Source organism: Micropterus salmoides, unplaced genomic scaffold, assembly GCF_014851395.1.
Source record: "Micropterus salmoides isolate LMB-PRFRI ecotype aquatic unplaced genomic scaffold, ASM1485139v1 Ms_hic_scaffold_9, whole genome shotgun sequence".
NCBI lineage: Eukaryota > Metazoa > Chordata > Actinopteri > Centrarchiformes > Centrarchidae > Micropterus > Micropterus salmoides.
This window is the reverse complement of record NW_024044681.1, coordinates 17296544-17320568: the sequence shown is the minus strand read 5'-3', so window position 1 is coordinate 17320568 and position 24025 is coordinate 17296544. Positions and strand designations below refer to the sequence as shown.

Genomic DNA, 24025 nt, shown 5'->3' with positions numbered 1-24025 from the left:
GGGAGAGGAACTCAGATCATATATAACGATATGATGCAGTGCTCATCACAGAACAGGCTACTGCAGATGTTTACACACCAAATAACATCAGGCCAAGCAGCAAACAATCCACCAATGCAGCCTGGGCAATCATGAAAGGAGCTGAACAGCTGGCTTATACAGGCATTAGAAAACATGTAGAGAGGATCCTCCCACACATGTGGAGAGAGATGTTTACGTAAAAACACACATGCACACGATACCCCGACATACACACTTTCATGTACAAAAATGCACTACCATCCACTTCTTAAAAGCCTCTGTATTTTAAACTTAAAAAAAATGAATCTTGTCTGAATAGCTTTTGAGAAAACTTCTGCACCTTTGAAATATATAATTTGTTTTCATGACTTTTCATCACTACAGAAAAAAACAATCAAAATAAAACATGTGTTATCCAGACAAACAAATTCAAACTAATACTATGGAAAGTCAAAGAAAATATTCTTTTGATAAAAATTTAAGAAAAATTAAGCCACCCTATAGCGGGTACCTACCTACCACTGTGAAGTCAATAGTCATCAGTATTTACAAAGAATAGTCAGAGACTTGTTTAACTATATGACTGGCAATGAGCTTATAGTTCTTCTTTTGCAACACAGCTAAGCATCTTTCAACCAGTACTGGTAAGGATCAATTTGTCATCACTCTTCTCTTTGCCAGTGTAATTTCAAATATTGATTTGTGATACTGGCCTGTAAAAAAATAAAAAAATAAAAAATAAATTTAACTATAGCTGCCTTTGTGATTTACAGGTCATTATTCTTTACAAAGTTACAAATAAATGAGTGATAGTAAGTTCACGATGACATATGCCAAAGAAAGGGGACCTCCATTAGCAGTAAAGAATGACCCTATAATCTTCGCTCCACAAAATCACCAACCATAGCTTCAAAAATGACAGATTAATTAACTTCTTTCTTACACAGTCTAAATGAAACAAGTTTCATCAAGTTAGCAGTTGAATTACAATATATTTAACAGTCTTCCTGTTATTGTGTCAAGCACCTCCAAGCAGCAAAAGAAGTTATTACACGTGTCTTATAATGTTTCTGTTTCTTCTTCCTCCTCCTTGTTTTTGTTGAAGTGTTAAGCGATGAATCATAGATTCCTCATCATCCCACTCTCTTTTCAAATGCTTTTGGCATTGCTGACTTGGTGCAGTGACATGAAGCATAAATGGTGATTATTATGTTCTCATTAGTCAGAGCCAAGATAAACGATTGGTCGTTAGCCACAACTGAATAAGACACCTCTGACGGATTTATGATGATGTAGGTACACACACGGTGTGTGGTCATACATTTCTGATGTTCATTATGGCTCCAAAGGGAATAACAAATAATTAGGTCAAAGTATTCTGATTATTCTGATGTCATTTATTGTTGTAATTTGTTTCTGAGATTTTAATAGCATGTTCTTATATCAAACATCCCAGACTGATGGTTGGTTTAAATAGATGAAAAAGGACATACAGGAATAATCAAGAGTAACACCTGCCTTATCATCACACATGCTATGCTTGAGCACAACTTGAACAAACAAAAAACAAATAATAGCTTTGCATGAAAGTGGCAATATTTAATCCCAATTTGATGTAAGGAAACATCTCAGGTGTCCACATTAGTGATGTACACAAAAATGGATAACATGGAGAACAAAGGTATCCACATTTAAATACACTGAGATGTGAATTATGAAAGTAATTTTTATGATACAGTAAGTGTATTAATACAGTTATGTGCTGTAATTAAATCCACACATGACCACATCTGACCTGCACCCACTGCTAAGTAGGGCATTGAATGATTTGTTGATATATTGTTATGGGAATGCATGGCAGCAGGAGATATGAAAATATCAAGTGATGCATTGTCATGTATTCATACCAGATTTTCATACCCTTCTATCTCAACCCAGAATTTTGTTCATATGCAGCTTATTTGTATTAGCAAAATTTTTGCATTTTGGGGGACTACATGCTCCATTCTTTAGAAGCATTCATATTAAACTTAGCTGCAAATGTTCACTGACCACATTTGTCATTTGTTTTTCCTCCAGGAACAAAAAAAACAAAAACACACACAAAAACGTAGCAAAAACATACAAAAAGGGAAATCACGTGGTGGACCTGATTTCATAGTTAAGCATTTTTGGTGCGGTTCACATTTATTTATTTTCCCTAAAGTACCTGCTCAATTAAGCTTGACTGAGGAAGTAATGGTTATGTTAAGGCAACTCTAAACCCTTGCTCAGTGTTAGCAAATAACTGTAATGTTGGTTATGATAAATTACAAGTGAATGCTTAATTAACGGGATGAAGCTTTGCAAAATCCCCTCTCTGCAACTTTTCACTAAGCTTGCTGCTGCAAATTAGTTGCAAATGTAACTTCTATAATCAACACATACAATGCATAAAGGTGTAATTTGACTGGAAGTGCCACTAAATGATGTTAAGTTTGGGAACAGCCGCCTTGAGATTTCCAGTGGAACGTTACTCTACAATCAAGGTGTCACAGCAGGTGAGTGCCAGAACACCGGAGAACAGCAAGTGCAAAGTGATTTTTGCCAGCAGTCATGTGAACGTATGGCCTCAGCGGGCGATGGAGCACATAAGCGCAGCACCTTATATCCACTGCTTTTGTTCCGAGAGCTACTAAGTAGGTGAGATCAAGTGAAAATTAGCAACTAGATAACCCAAATATATGTGTGGGTGGAGAATGAAGGCCTACATGCATATCTAGAGATATGTAAGGTAAAGGAGTAGGAAGGGATCAAGGCAGGTAAGGGAAGGCGGATGGAGAGCTGGGTGGCACCAGAATGATTTTAATCTTTAGGTATTTTGTTTGCCAGTAAATCAGTTAATTTTCTGGGGGCGGATGAAGGCAGCACCACTGGGTATTACACAAGTCCTCACAAAAGCACCCTGATGCTTGGAATCATATATACTTTACTGTGTTTGACAAGCTCTGTTGTCATGGAAACAAGTATCCCAACTCCTCCAGTGTCTTAATACCACGAGAGAAAAAGAAAAACAAAAGAAAAATAGAAAAGCATTTGGTGTTAAAATCTGTTTGTTAAATATAATACGTGAATCATTAAGTCTTGGCTTGCTTTGTTGCTTGCACACACTGATGTGTTTGAGGCTTGCAAGTGTGTCTTTGTTTCTATGGTCTACATGTATGCATGTGTGTGTGTCATTGTGCTAATGAGGTGGACAGATATGCGTTTCGCACCTCCTGTTTAGTGATAGGTCTACTAAGGAATAATTTAGAACACTAGTAAGTTGATTCATTAGAACGTGACTCCAGAGCTGGTTTTAAATGACTCCATTTGACATGTTGTAACTAATAGACTTAAGGCTTTGAAGGCTGTTAATGAACAAAGTCGCTGATCTGGAAAGTTCTAACTGGATTAATAGTGGTGTAACTCAATTCTTGAGAGTCCCTTCCACTCAATTTAGCTCAGTGTGCCCAAGCAGTGACACTTGATTTATATGATACATATCTTCTAACAATTTTTTTGCAATCTGTTTGCATACTCACTCTCAAACACTCACACACACACAAACACACACACAGGAAAAATGTCAACATATAGAGAAAGATGGTGCGAGAAAGCAAAATTGGGGAAACTAAATTAGAGATTTAAGGTGATGAATGACAAGATGAGGCAAGGTGGGAAAGCTATCACTTCTCCCACAGGCAAGGAAAAGTTTAAAATGACTACATGCAGGCAAGTGGTCCAAATGTGAATTTTTGGAAAATGTTGGGCAGATAATGTCCACTTGGTTAATAGGTTTCTGACAGAACAAGTTAAAGCTTATAGAATTTTGATTTAATGTCTATCAGAGTAATCAGACTGACAGACTTTCAGTGCTCGACTGCCTGTAAGATGCTGCAGATTAGAAAATGAATTGCTCTAGGCATGGCTAAAAATAAATTAATAGGCTATTTGAGCTCAACTTTGTTTGCCCCTTAAGGTCAAACTATTTTTCAGTATAAGGTGCAAAGTTATTGTTTATTGTTTATTATTATTAATCTTGGTGAAAATTTATTGTTTGCTCTGTTGGTTCCAACTTTACCACTTGATTGACAACCCTTGAATGACAGGTTCGAGCTAATCTGACCAATCTCAAGTCAGTGAGTAAAATGTACTGCTCAGCCATTGAATCACAGCCAAGCTACAGAGCTCAAATCTCTGTGGGGGAGAGTGAGCCTTCAGGAAAATCTCTCTCTCTCTCTCTCATGCTCCCTCGTCCCAAGCAGAAAATTGCCTCGAACAATGTTTTGACTTAGTAGGCAGCCAATCAAACATGACAATCAAAATATGGGACAGGGTCGTTATGAAGTGGGCTGCCTTCTCACTCAAAGAATACATAGTCATTTATGTGTGACTTAAATTCTATATCCTGGTCCAGGTGCTAAACAGGGCCCTTGCTATAAAGTTGCTTTACAAACTGCTAATTGCCACATAAATCTTCACCTGAACAAGGACTTCCGTCACAAATTTGCAAAGATGCTAATACTGTTTTATGCTTAAGCCTTTCTGTAAGGTTTTAGCCTCTAGTGAAACTGGTTTTCTTTCCTGCATCAACCATATCGCTGATATGTTTCTGCACTGTGTTCATGTGACATGCTTTCACTACACGTAATAGGGAGGACATGAGGGTGGAAGGTTAGGTGTACGGCCACAGGACGATGACATAAGAAAAAAACACTTGGTTGAGGTTAGGGATTGATATTGAAGAGATATTGAAATGTTGAATGTCAATAAGTCCCATCTTGAGCTTCAAGCCAACGTTGACTTTATTAGTGTTTAACCATGACCACAGTTTTTCCCTATGCCAAACCTTAACCAAGTGCTTTTAGCTGCATAAACGTAATAAAAACATTAATTAGTTGTCAGTTCGTAGTTTACATTGTAGTTAGATTAAATTAACTATGGTACAGCATTTTGTAGTTATATTCCCTATGAACATTGTGGCAATGAACAGTTCGAGATCAATATAAATGTTTCCTCATTGTGTTGAAAATAAAAGTCGAGATTTCGAAAAAAAAATATATGCTGATGTTAATAAGTTGTATTTACAAACTAATTTTTAAAAAACAGGGTTGTGCGTAATGTTTGCTCTTATGGGAACATGCTGTTGATCAGTTGGATCTACTAATAAATTAGTGAGGGTGCCACAGTTGTATAACTTATAAAGGCTGTTGATGAATGAACATGATTGTTGTAAAGGAGTTGTCAAACAACTTTTTATATTCCTCAGCCATTCCCAGGAGTGAAGCTGTCTTTGTTGGATGTCTATCAACATCTCCACTAAGCTGCAGCTACTCATTTATTCATGCCCTATCTATAACTGAGGCCTCAGGGGGGCCTGACTCAGAAACACATTAAATTCAGCATCACTACGTCACCTCTGATTTACATAAATAAAGAAATAAATTGACATGTTGATTGGCGGGTGAGTTAAATGACTGTGCCAGCTCCACAGCTGTGGGAACTGTGCCAAACACACACGCGCACACACACACACACACACACAAAGACACACATACATGTACAGTACATAGCAGAATACAATGTTGTCAGCTAGAATTTATAAGCTCTCACAGGCACACAACCAGCATGTGCACATATAGCAAAGAAACACATGCATTGACTAAAACTACAATGCACACACACAAACACACAAGGAGTTATACCTTAATGAGCAGATACGTTAAACACCAACATGGGACAACCAGTAAATACCCAGCCAATCGCTCTTAAAGAGCGGAGAAGGAAGCAAGCTAATCTTATGAGCACTTCTGTCACTGACAGCTTAGAGACAGAGAGAGAGAGAGAGAGAGAGAGGGAGAGAGCACACCATATCAGCACGATCAGTGGCTGTTTCCTTTTGGTTTTCATTTGGACAGCAAATAAACAAAAACAGTTTTCCACTACACCGACCTAGCTCTAAACTAATCAGCCTCTTAATCGGCACAATGAAAAATAAGATAACTCTACCCACTGCTGTGTTTTTAAATTGCCTATTCATCTACAGGGCAGGCTTTAGGAGAAAAGATTTAGTGCAGAGACTGGGTTTCATAGACACAATGTAATTTAAACAGTGTTTTCCATGCAGCATTTGTTCATGTTAATGGGGCTTCTGTGTCAGCTTTGGACATCTGTATTGGAAACATAAATCTCATCACATCTGTAGTAATAAGAGAACACATCTAGTATTACAGTAGTTATTTGTTTATTCCTGGTATCGGTGCAGCATTTGATAAATTATGATCCTTTTCTGAAATGTAAACAAAGAGAAATCAAGCTATGAATAGGTGTCTGCAGGAGGAAGGGCATTTGTGCAGTTTAGTTATTTCTTCTGCTGTAAAAATATTAGAAACACTGAATATTTCAGGTAGCCTATTATTTAGGTTGACATTTGCATATGATTTCCCACAATAAAGATATACTGTATATAAACAATATAAAAGCTTCTGTGTAAAGACAGCTCAGTGTACTCTTTCACCCTAATAGCACTAGACATGTGCACAATGGTTTGATACACCACATAAATCTTTGACTTAGATGATAGCCAAAGGATTGAGATGGCAATGTAAGATCTTCATTGTCTACTATGTCTTTTTAATGTTCATTTAGAGTGATATTGACATTGTAACCTCTTTGAAGAACAGGCTCATTAATCTGCTGTCTCAGATGATGCATAGTAATCCCATGAATGGCCTGTCTAATATACTAGGATGCTGCACTGGTAAGTGTCTTCCTGAAAGCATGCACATGAGTTTATTTAACTATGTGTGTCTATGTGTGCGTCTGCACACACGCATGTGTGCACATGCTGCATGCGTGTAATCTCATGACGCAGAACCAGTAATGATAGTATGAGGGACACACACATGCCCCAGATAGTTGTTTGAATCTAATCTAGGCCATCCTCATTTCCCCTCGACACGTGACAAGCACCGCAGGTAGCTAGCTAGCTGTGGCACACGCATTCACATATGAAAATGCTCACAGCTCACACAAACAGACACCAAAACCTTGCAGGAAGAGTAGAAAAACCTGCTGGTGCATGTATAATGTTTCTGTGAAAGCTCTTTAAGTAGTGGACCAAGGGAGACACTGACATCCATGAGAGAAAGAGAGAGAGAGAGAGAGAAGAAGAAGAAGAAAGAGAAGAAGAAAAAGTATGAGGTGAGGTAACTCAAGGACATTCTGCTTGCTGCTGTGCTTTGCTGCTACAGAGCATGCTGCAGACTAGCAAGAGCTTTCCTTTTGGGCAGTATTATGTAAGACCTTAGTGTGACAGACAGACAGATACACACCACATACACACACACAGACACATACAAACACTCACGTACGCATGCCCAGACACACATGGGCCAATCAGTGCATGCACGCAAACACACACACACTGACACTGACGAACACTTACATCACACATACGCAAGCACAAGCGCACACACACACACTTGTAGACATATTCAGAGCACGTAAATCCAAATTCACACTGAGCCTTGTGCTTGAAATTCTACTGCAGCCAGCCACACCTGATTATAGCTCTTGTTCACCTCATTGGTGCAGAGACAGAATAGAATAGAATAGAAATATTGAACAATGAAGTTTGGACTCAATACATATTAGTTCAATCAGTCCTTTAAACATTTAATATCCTTTAAAGAAATAGTTTGACATTTGGCAACGCTTAGTAGCTTTCTTGCAGAGAATTAGACGAACTTGGTACCACTACAGCATCACTATGAGGTTGCCAGGCAACCAGCAGAAACACCAGGAGGTCACTGCTTTTAGCCAAGAAATTGTTACAACATGTCCTCCTTTTTTTCCATTTCGGTTTGTGTCCAGATTATACAAACAATATGTAAATTTGTGACCTTCAGAGGTATTCTTTAATTGACAGAGTCAAAGTCTAGCCTTTGACCCCTGCTTCTAGGATATTTTCTATGCTAGGCTAATCACCTTCTGTTTCCAGCGCTCATTTAACTCTCACCAAAAAAGCAAAAACATTTCCCAAAATGTTGAACTATTCCTTTAAATAAATGATTTTTGCCCATATCAGAGAATCTTTCTCTAGTGATCACACTCTTTGCTTTACTTTGTTAATCATACAGCCATAAAACTCAGTTGAAATGCTGCTTTATCATGAGGCAATTGGTCGAGGACCCCATCCTGTTTTTTTTGGAAGCAGCCTTCCTCACACTGAGGTCTTGTCTTGTATTAAGATGTGGAAATATCTCTGCCAGGCATAAACCTGGAGGGGATCATGTGTTTTGGTTGTGTGTGTGTCTGTCTGCGGCTAACCTTGCATACTACTGGACCCTGCCGAGTATTTTTTAGATAAATAGAGCCCATTTATGTCATTGTATATTGCACTCTATGACATTCATGCTTTAAATGACACTCCGTCTTGGCACAATGCAAGTCAGTAAAGACTAAATGCCGTGAAATGACACACAAACAGCAAAAAAAAAAGATTTAACTTGACATTGGCCTGTTATTCATAGGCCATTTGGTGATACCAAGCTTGGCAGACATCTGCATTGTACTTAGTGCACTCTTCTAGTTCAAACTGTGGAAGCGGCACGTAATCACTCCTAACTGGTGAAATACTCATATTTCAAAATTTGTCGCTGCAGGTATCCCTCTTACATCATTTCTCAACGTGCAGGGTCAAATTTGCAATAAAAATGCTACGTCCGATCAAGTTAGCAATAAAATGCAACCTTGTGTTAGACTTTCAAAACAAAGCTTGATTGGATAACGTAACACACTTTGATTGGATTTAAGCACAAAAACTACTTGGTTAGATTTAGCAAATATTGTAAGTTACATTACGAACCCGACGTAACTTAAGTACATTGCGTAAGTCCACTTAGGTTTGTTACTTAAAAAATGAACAGCGGCCTAATGGGTTAAAATCCTCTGTTTGTTTGTCCCGTCCAACCACACCACCTCATACACATGTGGACTTTCTCGTTCTTTATACTTGGTCACCTGACAGTGATGGCAGGCGCATCCATAAATAACGCCAGGGAGGTACCAATAGCATCATATTTTGAAGCGGAGGGCCACTGACCAAACTGCAGTATTTGACAACTTGGGAGTGAGACCCGGTTGGTAGAAAAAACTGACAGCAAAAACATTTTTTTCAGTCTTGGTGCAAAGAAATAAAGTTGCACTCCAGGGTCATTGATCGCTTTATGTGGAAAAGCTGTGTGTCTCACAGTTGCTTCTATTCAGTCCAAAGCCAAATGGCAGAAGTATTCCGTTTTAAAATTACAGTCAATAATCTTTTGATCCTAATCCAAATACGTTTTACAAAAATGGAAGTTAAAGTAAAGGTAGTGAGTTCTAAGGTAAACCTTTCAAACAATGTCATATATTGCTGATACAATAAATTCCTGCACCAATGATAATTATTTAATAATGGTTAACACATAATTTTTATGTAACACGTTTTAACTTTATACAACTTTATCATTGGCTATTTTATTCCATTTTTAAAAATATTATTGCATATTATGTATTTTTCCCATTAAGTACATTTTATCACATCTTTAAGCAGCCCTGTGGTTTAGTGGCTTGCTTAACAGCAGTGCCACATTGATTTTCCGAGAACTGATTTCAAACCTTCTGGTGATGGGCTCATTTTTGTACCCACAGATGTTTAGAAGAGAGCAGAGCCAACAACTCACCAAAGACAGTCCTGGCAGGTACGGACTCTCTGTTGAGCCAGAAAGACACTTGGGAGAGGATGACTGTCATGATACAGGGTAGATATGTCTGAATGACAAAGTAACCAATTTTCCTCTTCAGGTGGAAGTGGGTTGTCATCACAACATACTCTCCTGTGGTCAGCAGACAAAAGACATGCAAAGGTCAGAAAGAATGCCCAGATAAACATTTTACTTTACTTTGAAAATATAAATTTATGGCATCTATTGCACCCTTCGCTATAGTCCAATGTGGGTTTTCTATTGACACAGTTATAGGTGTCATTTGTCAACAAACTTAATACACAGGCGCAATCCATTTCATTAGTGCATTCGAACCCAGCCGCAGAAAGAATAAAAGAGTCACAGGAACAGCACTGGGGTTTAACAATTTGTTGATTTTGAGGTTTTCCAGACACATAAATAACTGGAACAGATAAAAATAGAATGCATTTTTAGATATTATCAACATAGCTTATTCAGTGAAGCTTGGTAGATACAGTCACTTGGGGGCTTGTTGCTATTAAAGCAAAGCGTGGCTTGGGGGATAGGACTGTCTTAAGCATTACGTTCTGCCTGCAGCTAGCGTCACTGCAAACAGGTCACCCATTTTATACTGTCACTAATTTTTGCCTGTATCAATGGAGGAAAGAGGATGTGGAAAAAAGACTAAAGATGGCCAGTAGGGAAATTATGAATCTGGGACATGGCCTGTCATACCTAGTGTGACAACCTGATGTCAATGGAAGATGCAAAATTTGCAGATTTTTAGAGAGCGATGAAAACGACTAACTGTAACTGTAGATGTATTAAGCTTGAATCTTTTCTCAGCAGAATATTTCTGTTTTTCATGGTAAACTGTATAATTAAGAGCACATTGAAACCTAACTGAAACCTACCTGTGCTGGACTGCACCACACCAGAATCCACACTCTGCCCCATCAGATCGTACTGGTTTAATCTGGACCCATCTTCTGCAACCACCACAGACTGGGCAGCCCCTCTGGTCCACACATACACCACCTCTGCTCGAGTGTAGGCATCTGGCAAGGAAGAACAGAGTGAAAACGTCATAAATTATTTTGCTGCTGCTCGTCTGTCATCACATGTTGCCTTGCAGGTTATATTTTTGGAGCTGCTAGGGATGCCAGGTGGAGAAAAAAAAAGAGGAATCTCAAATGAGGTCTCCCACTGAAATCCTTGTTTTACCTCATCTTGTCTAGTCTGCTCTTATCTCACTTCTTCCTGTCTTGTCTCATTTGTTTATTAAGCATAATTATCCTGTAACCTCATCTCCACTATTTTATCTGATTTTTTTTTACTATCTAAGCTACATCCTGTCTCGTATTTTGTAATCGCTTCTTAAACATTTTATCACGTGATGTGATGTTGTGTCACATCGTGTCATGTCACGTCATTTCATCCCTCAACTTATAAGAAAACAAACAAACAACATCCCAACAGGACATCATGTCCATAAAACAGCTAAGTCAGTCTTTTCTTTCCTCCGGCCACCCAACCTGTCAAAGCTGCAGTGTGGCTCGGCCACTGCAGAGGAAAGGATGGCTTGACTGCAGACTGCAGCATACGGAAGAGAGCTCATCACTGAAATATTTAGGGAGTGAGTTCAATTTAAAGGGGGCTGAGGCTCTGTCCTCTCACTCACGCTGTACAGCTGTCTCAAGAATGGCAAGGAGACAGTGCGATGTTCACTTCTCTATCTGTTTCAATTTTGCTGTAGTTTTCTTTCTTTCTCCACCCTATATTATTCTCCCCTGTTGTTTTTCTCTCATTCACTATATTTGTCACCATCCTCCATCAGTCTATCTCTTGTTATGTCTTCTCAAGGATGATGCAGGGTGGGGGTAGCTGTCAGCGGTGAGCAGCTGGCATTAAGCTGTGGATATATTACAGAGTGCTGCCTTGGATAAACACAGGTCTGTGCGCTGTACGCCTTCCAGGGTCTTGCAGGGTCTTGCAGGGCCTAACAGGGTTGAATAGGGGGATAGTTCCTCTGGGACAACAGCTGTTACCACACTGTCATCCCTTATCAGGGACTGGTGCCGTGGTCGTGCTTCCAGTTGGAAGTTGATACTGTGTCAGAGAGGCATGTGTGAATTTGTGCGGTGTGTTCATGTAATTTTACGTCCATGTATCATGTATGTAAGGTTGTGTGTGAGCACAGAGGCCACTTACAGCTGCCAAACTTCAGTGGGCATGCATGGGCATCCATAGGGAAGTCTTCCAGGTGCATGGGACATTCTGCTCTCACTGTAAGCCTAGAGAGATTCATACAGACATGACATGTAGAGAATTAGAAAAAAATATTAGCAAAGCAAGTAAAGAAAAGCAAAGCATGTTCCAAAGCCAGGGAAAAGGCAGCATGGTGACAGTGCTGGTGGAGGTGTGAGGAAGAGGACAGGAAGAATTAAAGCACAAGAATGACATTTCAGTACAGTGAGGCACCGGGAACATGTGGTGTGCAGTTTCTTCCACCAGTCTTTCAGCACCAAAAACTGTCAAACTGCAGCTACTTTTCCCCAAACAACAGAAACGCTCCAGTTCTCTGAGCTGTGGGTTTCTATTTCCTGACAGCTTGGTGAAAAACAGCATGTCAGGCCACCCGTGACACACTAATCTCCCATCCATCCCTCATCTCGCTCATCTGTGACAGCAATATGGGCTCCGCCTCTACCCACTTCCCCCAGCTAGTAAACATGCTAAAACAAATGTTTTATGACTCTTGCCTTAGACATCTCAAATTAGCATCGCTCTATGGTGTGCAACAAGGTTTGTATTGTCTTTAAGGCTTTTATTTAGCCTGCATATGCTGAGGTGCCACGTGTGGTTCTAAACTCAGCTCAGCTGGTCATACACCTGATCTTCCTGCTCGCAACTGTCAAGTAGCATCCCCAAAGTGATAAATCATGACAAGATAAAACTATTTTATTTTTCCTGGTGAACACCACAATAGGAAAATGACAAATCGTGATGATAATGTATGTGGCACCCAGAACATATAAATCTCTCACCATAATCTCTAAAGAACAACAAATAAAAAACATAAAAAAGATATAGAAATAGAAATTTAGTGGCACAGTGACTCATCTTGAACCACATGAACAAGACTATAAAGTGGAGTATAATGAGCATTCACAATTAAACACGGTAGAATCAATACACCTCAGAAAAGTTACCCAGAAAGTGTGTCATTTCATTATATTAAAAGACAATGATGATTATTTTCTATTTTATTCCTTTTGACAACAACATTCTTCACCAAAACCAAGACCAAAACAAAAATCAAGTATTGTCAGTGTAGCTAAAGCCTGATCTAGCTTATTCTTCTAAGTCACAGATCTCCATCATTTCTATCCAAAAACTACTAAAAACATATTAGTAAAGCACACTGTTGGACTTGGTGCACACTGTTGGACGCTGTAATTTATCATGAGTTAATCCCACATACACTTTTCAGGTGCCATAATGCTTGCAAGTGCACCAAATGTGTATTAATCCATAGCTGAAAATGCTCCCCAACAGTTGCACTATTTACTGCTAAATGTCAAATGGTGCAAAAGAGAGCGTAGGAAAGTCAGAAAGTGTTGAGAGACAGGCTAACACGTCGGTTTTGGTTGTTTGATGGGATTTGCCGGAAAATATGGAATAAGGCCACCATTATCCTTTGAGCTGAAATCACTGAAACTGTCGCCAGCCATGTTTTCATGATTTATTAACAGTGTGTTCATAAAATCACATCAATCACCCTCGTTTCATTGTAGATAATATAGATTAGGTGTGCTCTAATCCCTCCTTTCTCTTCAGCACATTGAATGTGCACTGACAAAGTCTCTGCTTTTTCTGCAAGAGCAATAACATTTTATTCTCTGGCTCCTTCTAAAATGCTTTATTGTAGCAGTGTAGTAGAGCATTTCAGCCTACCTCATGGTATACAGCAGCGTGCCTTCCTCTGTAATCCGCAGCAGCTTGTTTGGCATGGTCATGTTGTGGGCCACCGACTTCTTGCCATTGTGAAAGAAGGTATCGGGAGTCCAGATCTTGCTGGCCATCAGGTTGTTGAGACGCAGTACCGCCATGGGGCCTTTGAACTTTAACCTTTCATCCTTCCAGCTCTGTCTGAAGAAGACATCAATGGTGTACTCCTACAGGTGGTTGGTGAGAGGTACAGAAAAATAGAAGTCAACAAAGAAGGAGAAAAAAACTCCACCTTGTAGCTGTTAACTTTCTATCTCCACTTACTACAGCTGGCTTGGGAAAGAAGATGAGTAATCCAACCTTATATTTCCTTTTTACACCTTTTAATGTTCTCACTTTTTTTCTTTTCTCTTCTTCATGTCACTTTGACTTTCTTATAGTAGCCTTTGCCTAGATTCCCTGCTGGTACCTTTCTCTTCATGTTGTAGGCTTTGGCAAACATAGGGAGGATCTAGTGGAGTGAAGTGCATGGGTTTCTGGCCACTATCTTTTCTAAAAAAATGCCTCCAATTGTTTTAGTAATTGTTCCCTATGTCACATAGTAATATGGGTGGTTGCTTTTCTTTTTTCTTTCAATTTATTATTTACATAATTATGGTCTGGTCAGTTTAATACATATTATGCAAATGGACGGATCATCTAGTATTGTGTTGTAGGGTAAGTGCCCAAAATGATCTTTGTTAGCATTTATTTTTGGGGAAACTTCTTTGCTCAGTAATCTAAATTACACTGGACACAAAAATGAAGCACTGGACACAAAATTAGGGAGGAAATTTCAATTTGAAGACACCTATTGACTGTAGCTCAGAGCAGATTTTAATGGTTCCATGTGACTGTCCAGCAGAGTAAAGGGAACCTCAAAAAATTACAGTGCTGCCTGTTTTTTCCTCCCCTCCCCATTCCACTTGGCCCGCATAAGATAATTAGTTTAAGTTGAAACAGGGCTTCAAGGTAATAGAGGAGGATAGGGAAAGGCTGGAGATGGAGAAAATGTTCTTCAGCTTCCTTCTGGCCTTAACATAGCAGAAAAATAGTTTTGGCCCGCATGTCACACAGTGCAATTAAAAGAGATTATGTCAAATAGAGTACGCACACTTCACATGCATATAACAGGAGCATTTTTTTTCAAGTGTTAATGGAGAGGCAGTGAGACATTTGGATGAGATTAATTGGTTTCCGGTGCACTGAGCCAAGATCAGATGTTCATGTATGAACAGCCCACGGCTTTCTTTTAGGGAGCATATTGAAGAAGACTAAGGAAATCATAAAAGATGATGATTCATATTTTTATGTTGCATTTTAAAGCCGGGGTGGGCATCATTGGAGAAGTAGCAAGAGATAACTACATCTTGAAAGTATCCAACTGAAAAAATACCACCCCTTCTTTCTTTCAGTCCTCCTTCCAAAGCCACTCCCCCAAAACACATTTTCATGCGCAGTGAGTGCACAGGCAGAGTGCATGGAGGTAGGTAGGTACGCAGGTAGGTAGGCAGGAAGGTAGGCCAGCCAATCATTTTATTCAGACCGAATTGAAGAAAACTTCAACAAATATAACAAAAACTGTTTCTGAAATAAACAAAAACAAAATTTGAGAACAGCTTGATCATCCTAATCATGGCAACACATGACACATTTTCTGCAATTTAACCAAATTTCAGGAGCGAAAGAGAGAGTAGCGCCTTAATCTGATACTTCTAGGCAGCTATGATGTATTTGTTACAGTACCAGTCAAATACTGTCTGATGACTTTTTGTTACACTAAGGTCCTTGATCCTCAATATTTTCAAATTTCTTAGCTCTCCGTAAAGACAGATGAGCTCATGGATAGTTCTGAAATATAAATATAATAATATAAATACTTCTTCTACAAGCTAAGCAAATGGAATATTTGAGTCTATTTTCAATAATTTAAAATAAATCAACACAGTTTGGGATCAGAGTAATAATATAAAACAGGATAAAAGTCACATGCAGTTATATTTATGAGTAGGGGTGGCATTTGTGTAAAGTGGGATTACGAACCATGCACCAGAAAATACATTTCACACATGTGACAGTTTTATTAACACATCAGGAGCTAATGGAATGAATCAGCAAATTAGTAATTATTCTACAGCTTAGAGACCATTGCGTCCAGAGAGGTTAGAAAAGAGGGGTGTGGATGATAGGACGGGGACACAGGGAAGCTGGTGACATTTACAGAGGCGAAAAGAGTCTTACCATGTCATGGTCCGAAACTGGCCCAATACTAGTCACGAAAATGTCAGTCTTGACTTCAGTTACACGCTCTGTTGAAGCAGGAAATTGCCAGAGTGAGTGACTATCAGTGGCATTCATTAGCTTCTAACTACCTGTTAATACAAGACCACCTGCCTATAGCCCCTGATCCATTCAATCTATTCAACATTATTTTTAATAGTAACACACTTTCACACACACACACACACACACACACACACTTTCACACACACACACACACACACACATATGGGAAAGAAAACACCACCAGAAAAATGCCCATTTTGGATGTCGATAACCATTTCTGCTGGTATTGGTTTAAGTGTCAGGTCCATTAGCCGGACAGTGGTTCAATCTCTTAATAAATTTGTGCATTGTTGTGTTACTGAAAATATGCACTCTGGTCCCATGATACTGATCCAGTGGGGATTCATTTAGAGGTGGCGATGTGTGTCTGTGTGTGTGTGTGTTCATTGTGATTCTGAAACTGAAATATGACAGCATGATTTATGAATGATACCCATTATAATCCATAATTTCTTCCCCTCAGCTGCTGAACTTCTAGCAGGCCTGGTTTTATTCGCCTGTCTGTTAGATGCCTGCTGCATCACACTGTGCGATCCTCAGTGTCCTTCACACCCCAATTCTCATATTATTTCTCCCTCTTTTCTCTTTTACTTTCTGTTTCATTCCTTTTCTCTGTTTCTCTCATTTTCCAGTTCTGGATTTGTATCTGAGTCTCCCTGCCATTTTGTTTCTCTCTCTAACAATGGACAGTTGACAATAGAGTGAAGAGGAGCCCACATAATAAAATGACATCCACTGTGTTATATTAGAAGTGCTGGCATTATGACAATTCACTGTTTCACAAAAGCAGCAGGTGGCGAATTACTCTCCAATTCTTTTCTTTTTTTTATCACACACAATCTGACACAGAAAGCAAACCCACTTCCATAGGATTTAGTCACATGGCTATTTCTATGTGTAGTCATGTCGAAAGTAAGCTATTTGTTGGAGTCTTTTGGATTCCATTTGCATATTTGCAAAAAATAAAATACAATGATTCAAACAGTTACCATAAGGGAGAAAATACATTCAATGACTTGGGCTTACTGACCTCCCAGTCCTGGCCTGAGGCGATTGTCATAGCCATCCAGAAGGCTGTCTAAGATCTTGGTGAACACTGTAGTGTTATCTTTCTGTTCATCTGTCATGCCGTTCTGCCCAGAGCTGGCAAGAAAAGAAGAAGATTTAAAGTCATCACAGCTAGATTCCAAAACCACAGTAAAAACAAACTCTGAATATGAATCATATATCAAAAACAAAAAAAGGGATCTTTGCTCTAGTTAGTAAGACAGCTCTGTTGAAGTACATGAGCAGCACAGAATGCATCATGAATCACATTGTAAAAAATTGGAAATTGAAAATAAAGACAGAAAACTGTGAGGTTTTTGATCATATTGATGTGAGATGAATGAGCAATTAATTATTGTTCAGAGGTGGGCAGGACAGGAAAATCTCCCAATTATCCCTTTAGAAAAGCTGTATATCAAGAAAGACATGGCTGCAAGTGTTAAAGTTTTCATCAGCGGGATGTAAAACTGGGCAGGCAGAGCGCACATGTGCACATACACCCACACATAGGCACAATCTCACTGAGAGAGAATCGAGAAATCATAATACATTATTTATACCTTAATATGGTCTTTTAGACCACAAAGCCCTTGCTGAATGTGCTCTTTGAACAACATGAAACAAAATGCTTAGAGCAATGCCGAAAACAGCCATAATCAGTAATTGTGAGAGTGAGTTTGCAGCATCTCCATGCATAAATATTTCAACACATCCATAATCAGGAATAGCAGCCCCAAATTACATTTCGTATCATAAACAGAAGAATGCGACAGGAGTATTTGGGTGAATGTGTGTGTTTGCATACCTGAATCAATGTATGTAGGCTTGGGGTGTGTACACAGATGCAAGCTTGTGTGCATATCATGCATATGTTTGCATGTGTATTAGTGCAGATAATAATCAGATGAAAGTCTTTAACAATGTATTGTACGCCTCTAAGTAATCATCCTCTCCCTCTTTTTATGCTAACAGCGTTTGGTTTGATTGCATGCTAAATAAAAAAGAGTGTTTGGAAACAAGCTCTGCTAGCTAAACAGCTCCAAGGAGAGGGAGAGGTCATCAAGATTAGTTAGCAGGGACCCGCAATGAGAGGGAAGGAAAAGTCGGAGGGATGGCGGGAGAGAGAGCGGTGTCTGGAGAAACATGTAAGAAAAGCTCAAACGAAAAGACAAAGAAGGAAGGAGGAAGGAGGAGGTAAAAAAAGAGGGAGGAGGAAAAAAGAGATAAAAGGTAGAAAAGTTGGAGATAAGGTGAGGATACTGTACAGTGAAACTGGGGAGTGGACAGATCCCACAGCTTTGAATTCTAACAGCTAAACATTTTTCTCTCTAAATAAGGATGCGCCATCCGCGTCACACACGGATTTGTATAAAAAGGGTAATGTACATCTCTCTGCCACCAGTTTCCCTTAATTCACAAGCATCCCTCTATCTGCCAAAAAAAGAGAACTCTCCGAAAACCAAAGCCAGCATTAAAACTGTAGAAATTGTGATGAGCAATTTTGTTTTGTGTCGGTCTTGGAGGTAACAGCTTTGAAACACTCTAATCCAAAACAACAATTAATCTGTTTTGTTCAGGTCTGGGAAGCAAATTATGTATAAATACAGGAAGCATAAATTGCATCCCTGGGACGTCAGCTGAGGCTAAAATAAAACCTTCTCCCTTCTTAATATTCTTGCTTTCTACATTTATTTAGGCATTCTCAATTCACCAAATCAGAGCAACACACCAACAGTTTTTGGTCAGCCCCAGGGCTTACAGTTCTCTTATCACAGTCCCCTCCAACACAGAAAACAAGCCAGGACGTCCCTTAGCTCATTTAAGTTCACTAATACTTAAAAAACACGTTATCAGGGGAAATACAAGGAAATAATCCACCATTACAAGCTGTTAATAATCAGTGGAAATCATTTTTGACCTTCCATTTCTTGAATGATAGCCTGCTTAATTTTAGTCAAATTTGTTTCCTCAACCCACTATAGTTAGGGGACTTTAAAAAGAAAATATGTATAGACATTTTTTACAGTGTATATGGGAAACAGGGGTGGGGTGGGGGTTTGGGGTTGTATGTCAAGGATAGAAAAGAAAATGGAGAGAAAAGGGTGCTGTGGAAGAATACACATGTTTATCAGCCAGGGGCCACTACCTCATAAAACATTGTACACCATCCCCATCTACAGGTCATCTGAACAGCAACAGTGCCGTTCACACTCTGCTAATGTCTTTCTCTCACTCTCCCTTTCTCCATTTAACTGTATTTCTCTCTCTGTCTCTCGTCACTCAGATATCTAATTATGAGGCAATTTCTTTCGTTGGCAACATACTGTAGCAGAGTGCTAGGTCTTCCTGATTACCGTGTCTTGTTGAAATCCCCCAAGGTGTGTGTGTATGTGTGAGTGTGTGATTCCGTATTTGACTCCAAAAAGAGGACTGGATTATACAGTAAATCTTTGGGTGATAATTGCTTTGCAGTTTGCGGTGACAGTTCCTCAGTGAAGTAATCAGTCCTTTTACATTTTCACTAATGTGCTCGACATACAGCACATCAAACCCAGTAAATCAGGCCCTCCATTTACTAGTCAGTACATCTGAAACATAAGCTACAGCCGTGATTAGTCAGTTAGATCAAATCAGCGTGCAATAATTACGTATTGCAGTGCATTGTACGTTTAACATTGGAAACATTCCATCCGTGTCTTGCATGTGCCTAGGTTGTGTAAGTTGAAACATTAATTGTAAGTGTATGGATGTGTGTCTTTGGGGTATAGCTGTTGTAACTGAGAGAGAAGTAAGCTGGACCATCTCAAGACATTGCCATTCAAGTCAACTGTGACAGTCATACTGAATTATTCAACCATGCAGAAAAGCCTGATCCCATCAGTCTCTCCAGGATTCTCCAGAAGAACCATAATGGGAAAAGATCCCATGCAGTTGATGCTGATGAATTGTACAACTACCTTGTGGTTTTAATTTGTAGCTCTGAATGTTTAACTGGTTTCGTGATTTATTTACTGCAGTGTTGCAATGTCAAAGCTATCCACAGCAATCCAAAGAGTGGCGTCAGATTATTATGTTTTAAGGTATGCTACATGGCTGCCCATTATTTGAACCATGTGGGAATTAAGGCAGTCACAGTCAAATGACAGTGAAGCTTATTGCTGCCATCTCTTATCTAATCATTCTCTCTCTTTCTCTCTGTGTTTGCCTGTTTCTGGTTAGGCGACATCCGACACCTCAGTGTTGACATTGGGAAGTGAGTCTGTACATTGGCCCTACTATCCCCACAGTCACTGTCAAAAACACATGTGCACAAATCTGTGCCAGATAACACAACGCAACACACATCATCTACAGTACACAGACAAGGTTTTAAAAACTGAAAATATAGATGTTGGCCCACAAGGCTAGTAAAAAAAAGTGTAACACTATGGTAACAGCTCCTCTCTCTGGTTTGCTTCTTACTTCTATGCAATTGTATGCATGGAGGTGTCCTGTGGGGATGCCCCAGTTACAGCTACAGCAGATATACTATGTAAGGGTGTAACCCAATAAACCAAGCAATAGGCAGGAAGACAGAATATCAACTCAGCAGGTGTACCACTGGTAGTCCTTTTGGCTGGCTGACTGCCTGACTGGTTTATTAACATATTTACTATCCAGTTGACCACAAGCAATGAGATGAGCATTAAAAGGTGTTTGTCTTTTTCAACATAACTACATTCAATATTTTGCCCAGTGCAGTGTCGTCTTCACCGTTTGTCCCCAAAATGTCACTATGCGCAATAACAATCTTCCAATAGTATCTCAGTCATGTAAACAATATTTAGACCTACAATAATGACCCTGCTGAGTGTTTGTCCCAAACTCTGCATAAGGCTCCAAAACCGTCATATGAACAGTGTGTATGATATTTGCAGATTATTTGCGGCTGTCATATATTCAAACGATCCAAATGCTCCAATGTAAAACACAGGCACATATTCATTCGTAAGTTAAAGTTTGTTCTTACCTTTTTCCACCCAGTACGCTCTTGGCAACAAGCAAGCAAGCCCACAGACACAGAAAGGCCGTCCTGCTCCGTCCACACATAGTTGCAATATGAGGACCTTTCACTGCTGGAGGTCAAAGAGAGAGAGAGAATGAAAATCATTACCAAGTCATATGAGGCAGTAGTCCACCATTAGCTCCATGCATTTCATCACATTAAGTGTCCACAAACATGTAGATGTGCTAAAACAACAACATGCTGTGAGGCTGTGAGGGAGCCCTTGTTCCTATAGAGATGCTTTATGTGAGGTTTTTGGTCCTGGTCCCTTAACATCTCTCACAGATTCACTGACAGCACATGAATCAAAGCAAATGGCCCTGCCACATACGTTGGGCCATCACATGCCACTTGACACACGCACCCCTCAAATATTTACATCATCGTTATCTGTCACACTGACAGAGACATATTCTGCACCCTTACTATGTGGGAGACCGAATTTAAATAAGTGCTCAGCATTTTAATGATCTGAAAATACGACTTTCATACCTGACACTCAAGACACACGCATACGGTATGGCGGTATCTGTAGCGCATAACGATTAAGAAGAAATAACAAGGCAACACATAATCGACCACATAACACCCTGAATGAGCTTGTAGCACCTGTACACAGCCCCCTCTAATGCCCTACAATGAGAAACGCGGCGGTACCGCAATATCAAACCAAATCCCACTGAAATAAGAGCATTTGCTTCCTCCCCAATCATTAAGCTATGATGTCAGCCGGGTCATAAAGTATGTAAGCAATTAGCATGCGCTATAGTGCATGCAAAACACAATGCTCAGATACACGATCCATTTTTGAAGGCACAGTCGATGTGTCCACAACAGGAGCAATTACTTACTTATAGAAAAGACTAAACCAGCTTTCACCAAAGACCACAAAAATCTGCCACTGAAACACAGTCCACACAGAAGACAATACCCCTGCTACTTGCTTGTGATGTTCCAAGGTGCACTGTGAGCGGATAGGAGTCGGGGTACATACAATGCTCTGTTAAAAATGACATAAAAATAAAATAAATCCTTTGGTTGACAAGGATTTGACAAAGCGGGGATGATGCAGATTAACGAATAGAGGAGAAAATCCCGCAAAAGCACACTTTCTAAGTTATTCAGATGAAATGTCACCCTCTCGCCTACGATATGTGAATATAATCGAGCTGGATAGAAATGTTGCATGCAACTGGCATCCCTGCAAGGTTGGTCTAAATAGATGCATGGCGATCCAATTCGTGCGTGGCGGAGTAATTAAGCAAATGTGCGTTGATGCTGGTTTATTCGGAGCGCTGTCCGCGGTGCTGAAACCAGGCTGCCTCCCGTGAAAAACATCAAACGGCTCTTGTTTGCCATAAAATACCCCTTAAACGGACACAATTTCGACGGCAAACTCCCCCCTTCTCCCCAATAAAACTCGCCTTCGATTCTAATGGGGTCCAGCAACACAAACCATCCCTTTCTAAATCCGAGCGTTACTCCCCTCTCGCCTTCTTCTGCCTCATAAAAAGGCGAGAAAAATGGAGAAAATCACTTACAGCAGATGAGTCGGGGTATATTCAGTGTCCGCTGGCTATATCCTCAAACTTTTGAGAATATCGTTTCTAGCCGGACTGAATGAGAAAAATCCTCTGTGATCTCAGATCTGACGAATTTTAGCTTGAGGCTGGAGAAGCGGCTGCTGACGATATGCGCAGGTCTCTCTCACTGTTCATTGGTGGTGCTGTAGTGAGTTGAACTATCTCAGTCTGTCAGCAACAACAAAAAAATGTTCCACTAAACTAACAAATTTGGCCTGTGTACCGAGATCTCTGTCCAAAATAGACGTTTTAGTTCATCAATCGTGCCTATAAATAAAGTGCACGGAGAACAGACTGTGTCCAAGCGCAGACCATTTAATTTTAGAATAGGCTGTACCAACCTAATATTAAAACTAGCCCGCCCATTTTATATGCAGCACAATTTAACTTCCACTGCTGTCGTCCTAATCTCTTTTCAGTGGCTGCTAAATAAAAATCCTCTTACATTTTCAACTGGGAACCCTTGTTTTTTCCCCATCGCGCTTTCTGTCTCGCTCCCTGACTCCTACGTGATGATTTCCAAGGAGATAAAATTGACGTCTATCAAAAGACCGTCTCGCCACCAGGACAGCTAGGGCATCGCATATGGACAAGAGCAACAGTCATAAAACGGTCAGCAAGTACTTACGATGAAGCCAGAAAAGAAAGAAATTAAACACGATTACACGGCTCGGATAAGCGCGCACACAAGCAGGGAAAGACACCTCCAAAATCTTAAGAAAATCGTGTTCCCTCACCGCACTGATGAGGCGAGCCTCTCTTTGTAATAAAATCCCCTTCGAATCACTCACCTCTCCTAAAAGCCTGCGTTTCGCATCGAGACAACAGCACCGTGTCACTGTTTACAGCCAAATATTCTGCTGCTACAGCCGCGCCACTTAAGACTGAGCTCAGAACGGCGATGAGCGCTGAGCTGCGTGCATCTGCAAGGGAGGAAAAAAAAATTGGGCTGATGATACCCAGCGTATATTTTTGTAGTCATCTGCGTATTTCAAGTTAAACTACAAATCAGAGGACATTTTCATCACCGAGGACTACAGCAGGAGGCATAAGAGGGAAAACAAGGGCATTCTTATGGGCAGTTTTTATCATATCAGCGTAATTCACAATTGCATAAGCCTCCTATAAATCCCAGCTGTTGATTTTGGAATGCTTTTGACATAGGAGCTCATTTTTCGCTTTCAGTTCTGACTGGAGGTTTATTTTCATCAGAGCAGGCAGAGTGAGCTGGCAGTGTAGTCACG

The 24025-nt window shown here is 39.9% G+C and overlaps 1 protein-coding gene across 6 annotated transcripts in view; it reads right to left on the bottom strand.

The window, feature by feature from the left end:
• The window catches only part of gabra1 (gamma-aminobutyric acid type A receptor subunit alpha1), a 30323-nt gene extending 6597 nt beyond the window's left edge, over positions 1 to 23726 (bottom strand). Inside the window, exons 1-8 of one of the 6 annotated variants that reach the window (XM_038709293.1) lie at positions 23573 to 23726; positions 21163 to 21268; positions 17137 to 17249; positions 16002 to 16069; positions 13728 to 13948; positions 11982 to 12064; positions 10685 to 10828; positions 9768 to 9920 (exon numbers count right to left, since the gene is read on the bottom strand). In XM_038709293.1, coding sequence (XP_038565221.1) covers positions 9768 to 9920; positions 10685 to 10828; positions 11982 to 12064; positions 13728 to 13948; positions 16002 to 16069; positions 17137 to 17249; positions 21163 to 21242 — 862 coding nt within the window. In that variant the 5' untranslated portion in view covers positions 21243 to 21268; positions 23573 to 23726. The other 5 variants (XM_038709298.1, XM_038709297.1, XM_038709299.1 and 2 more) reach the window with 5 other exon arrangements.
• Between the last annotated feature and the right edge of the window lie 299 nt (positions 23727 to 24025).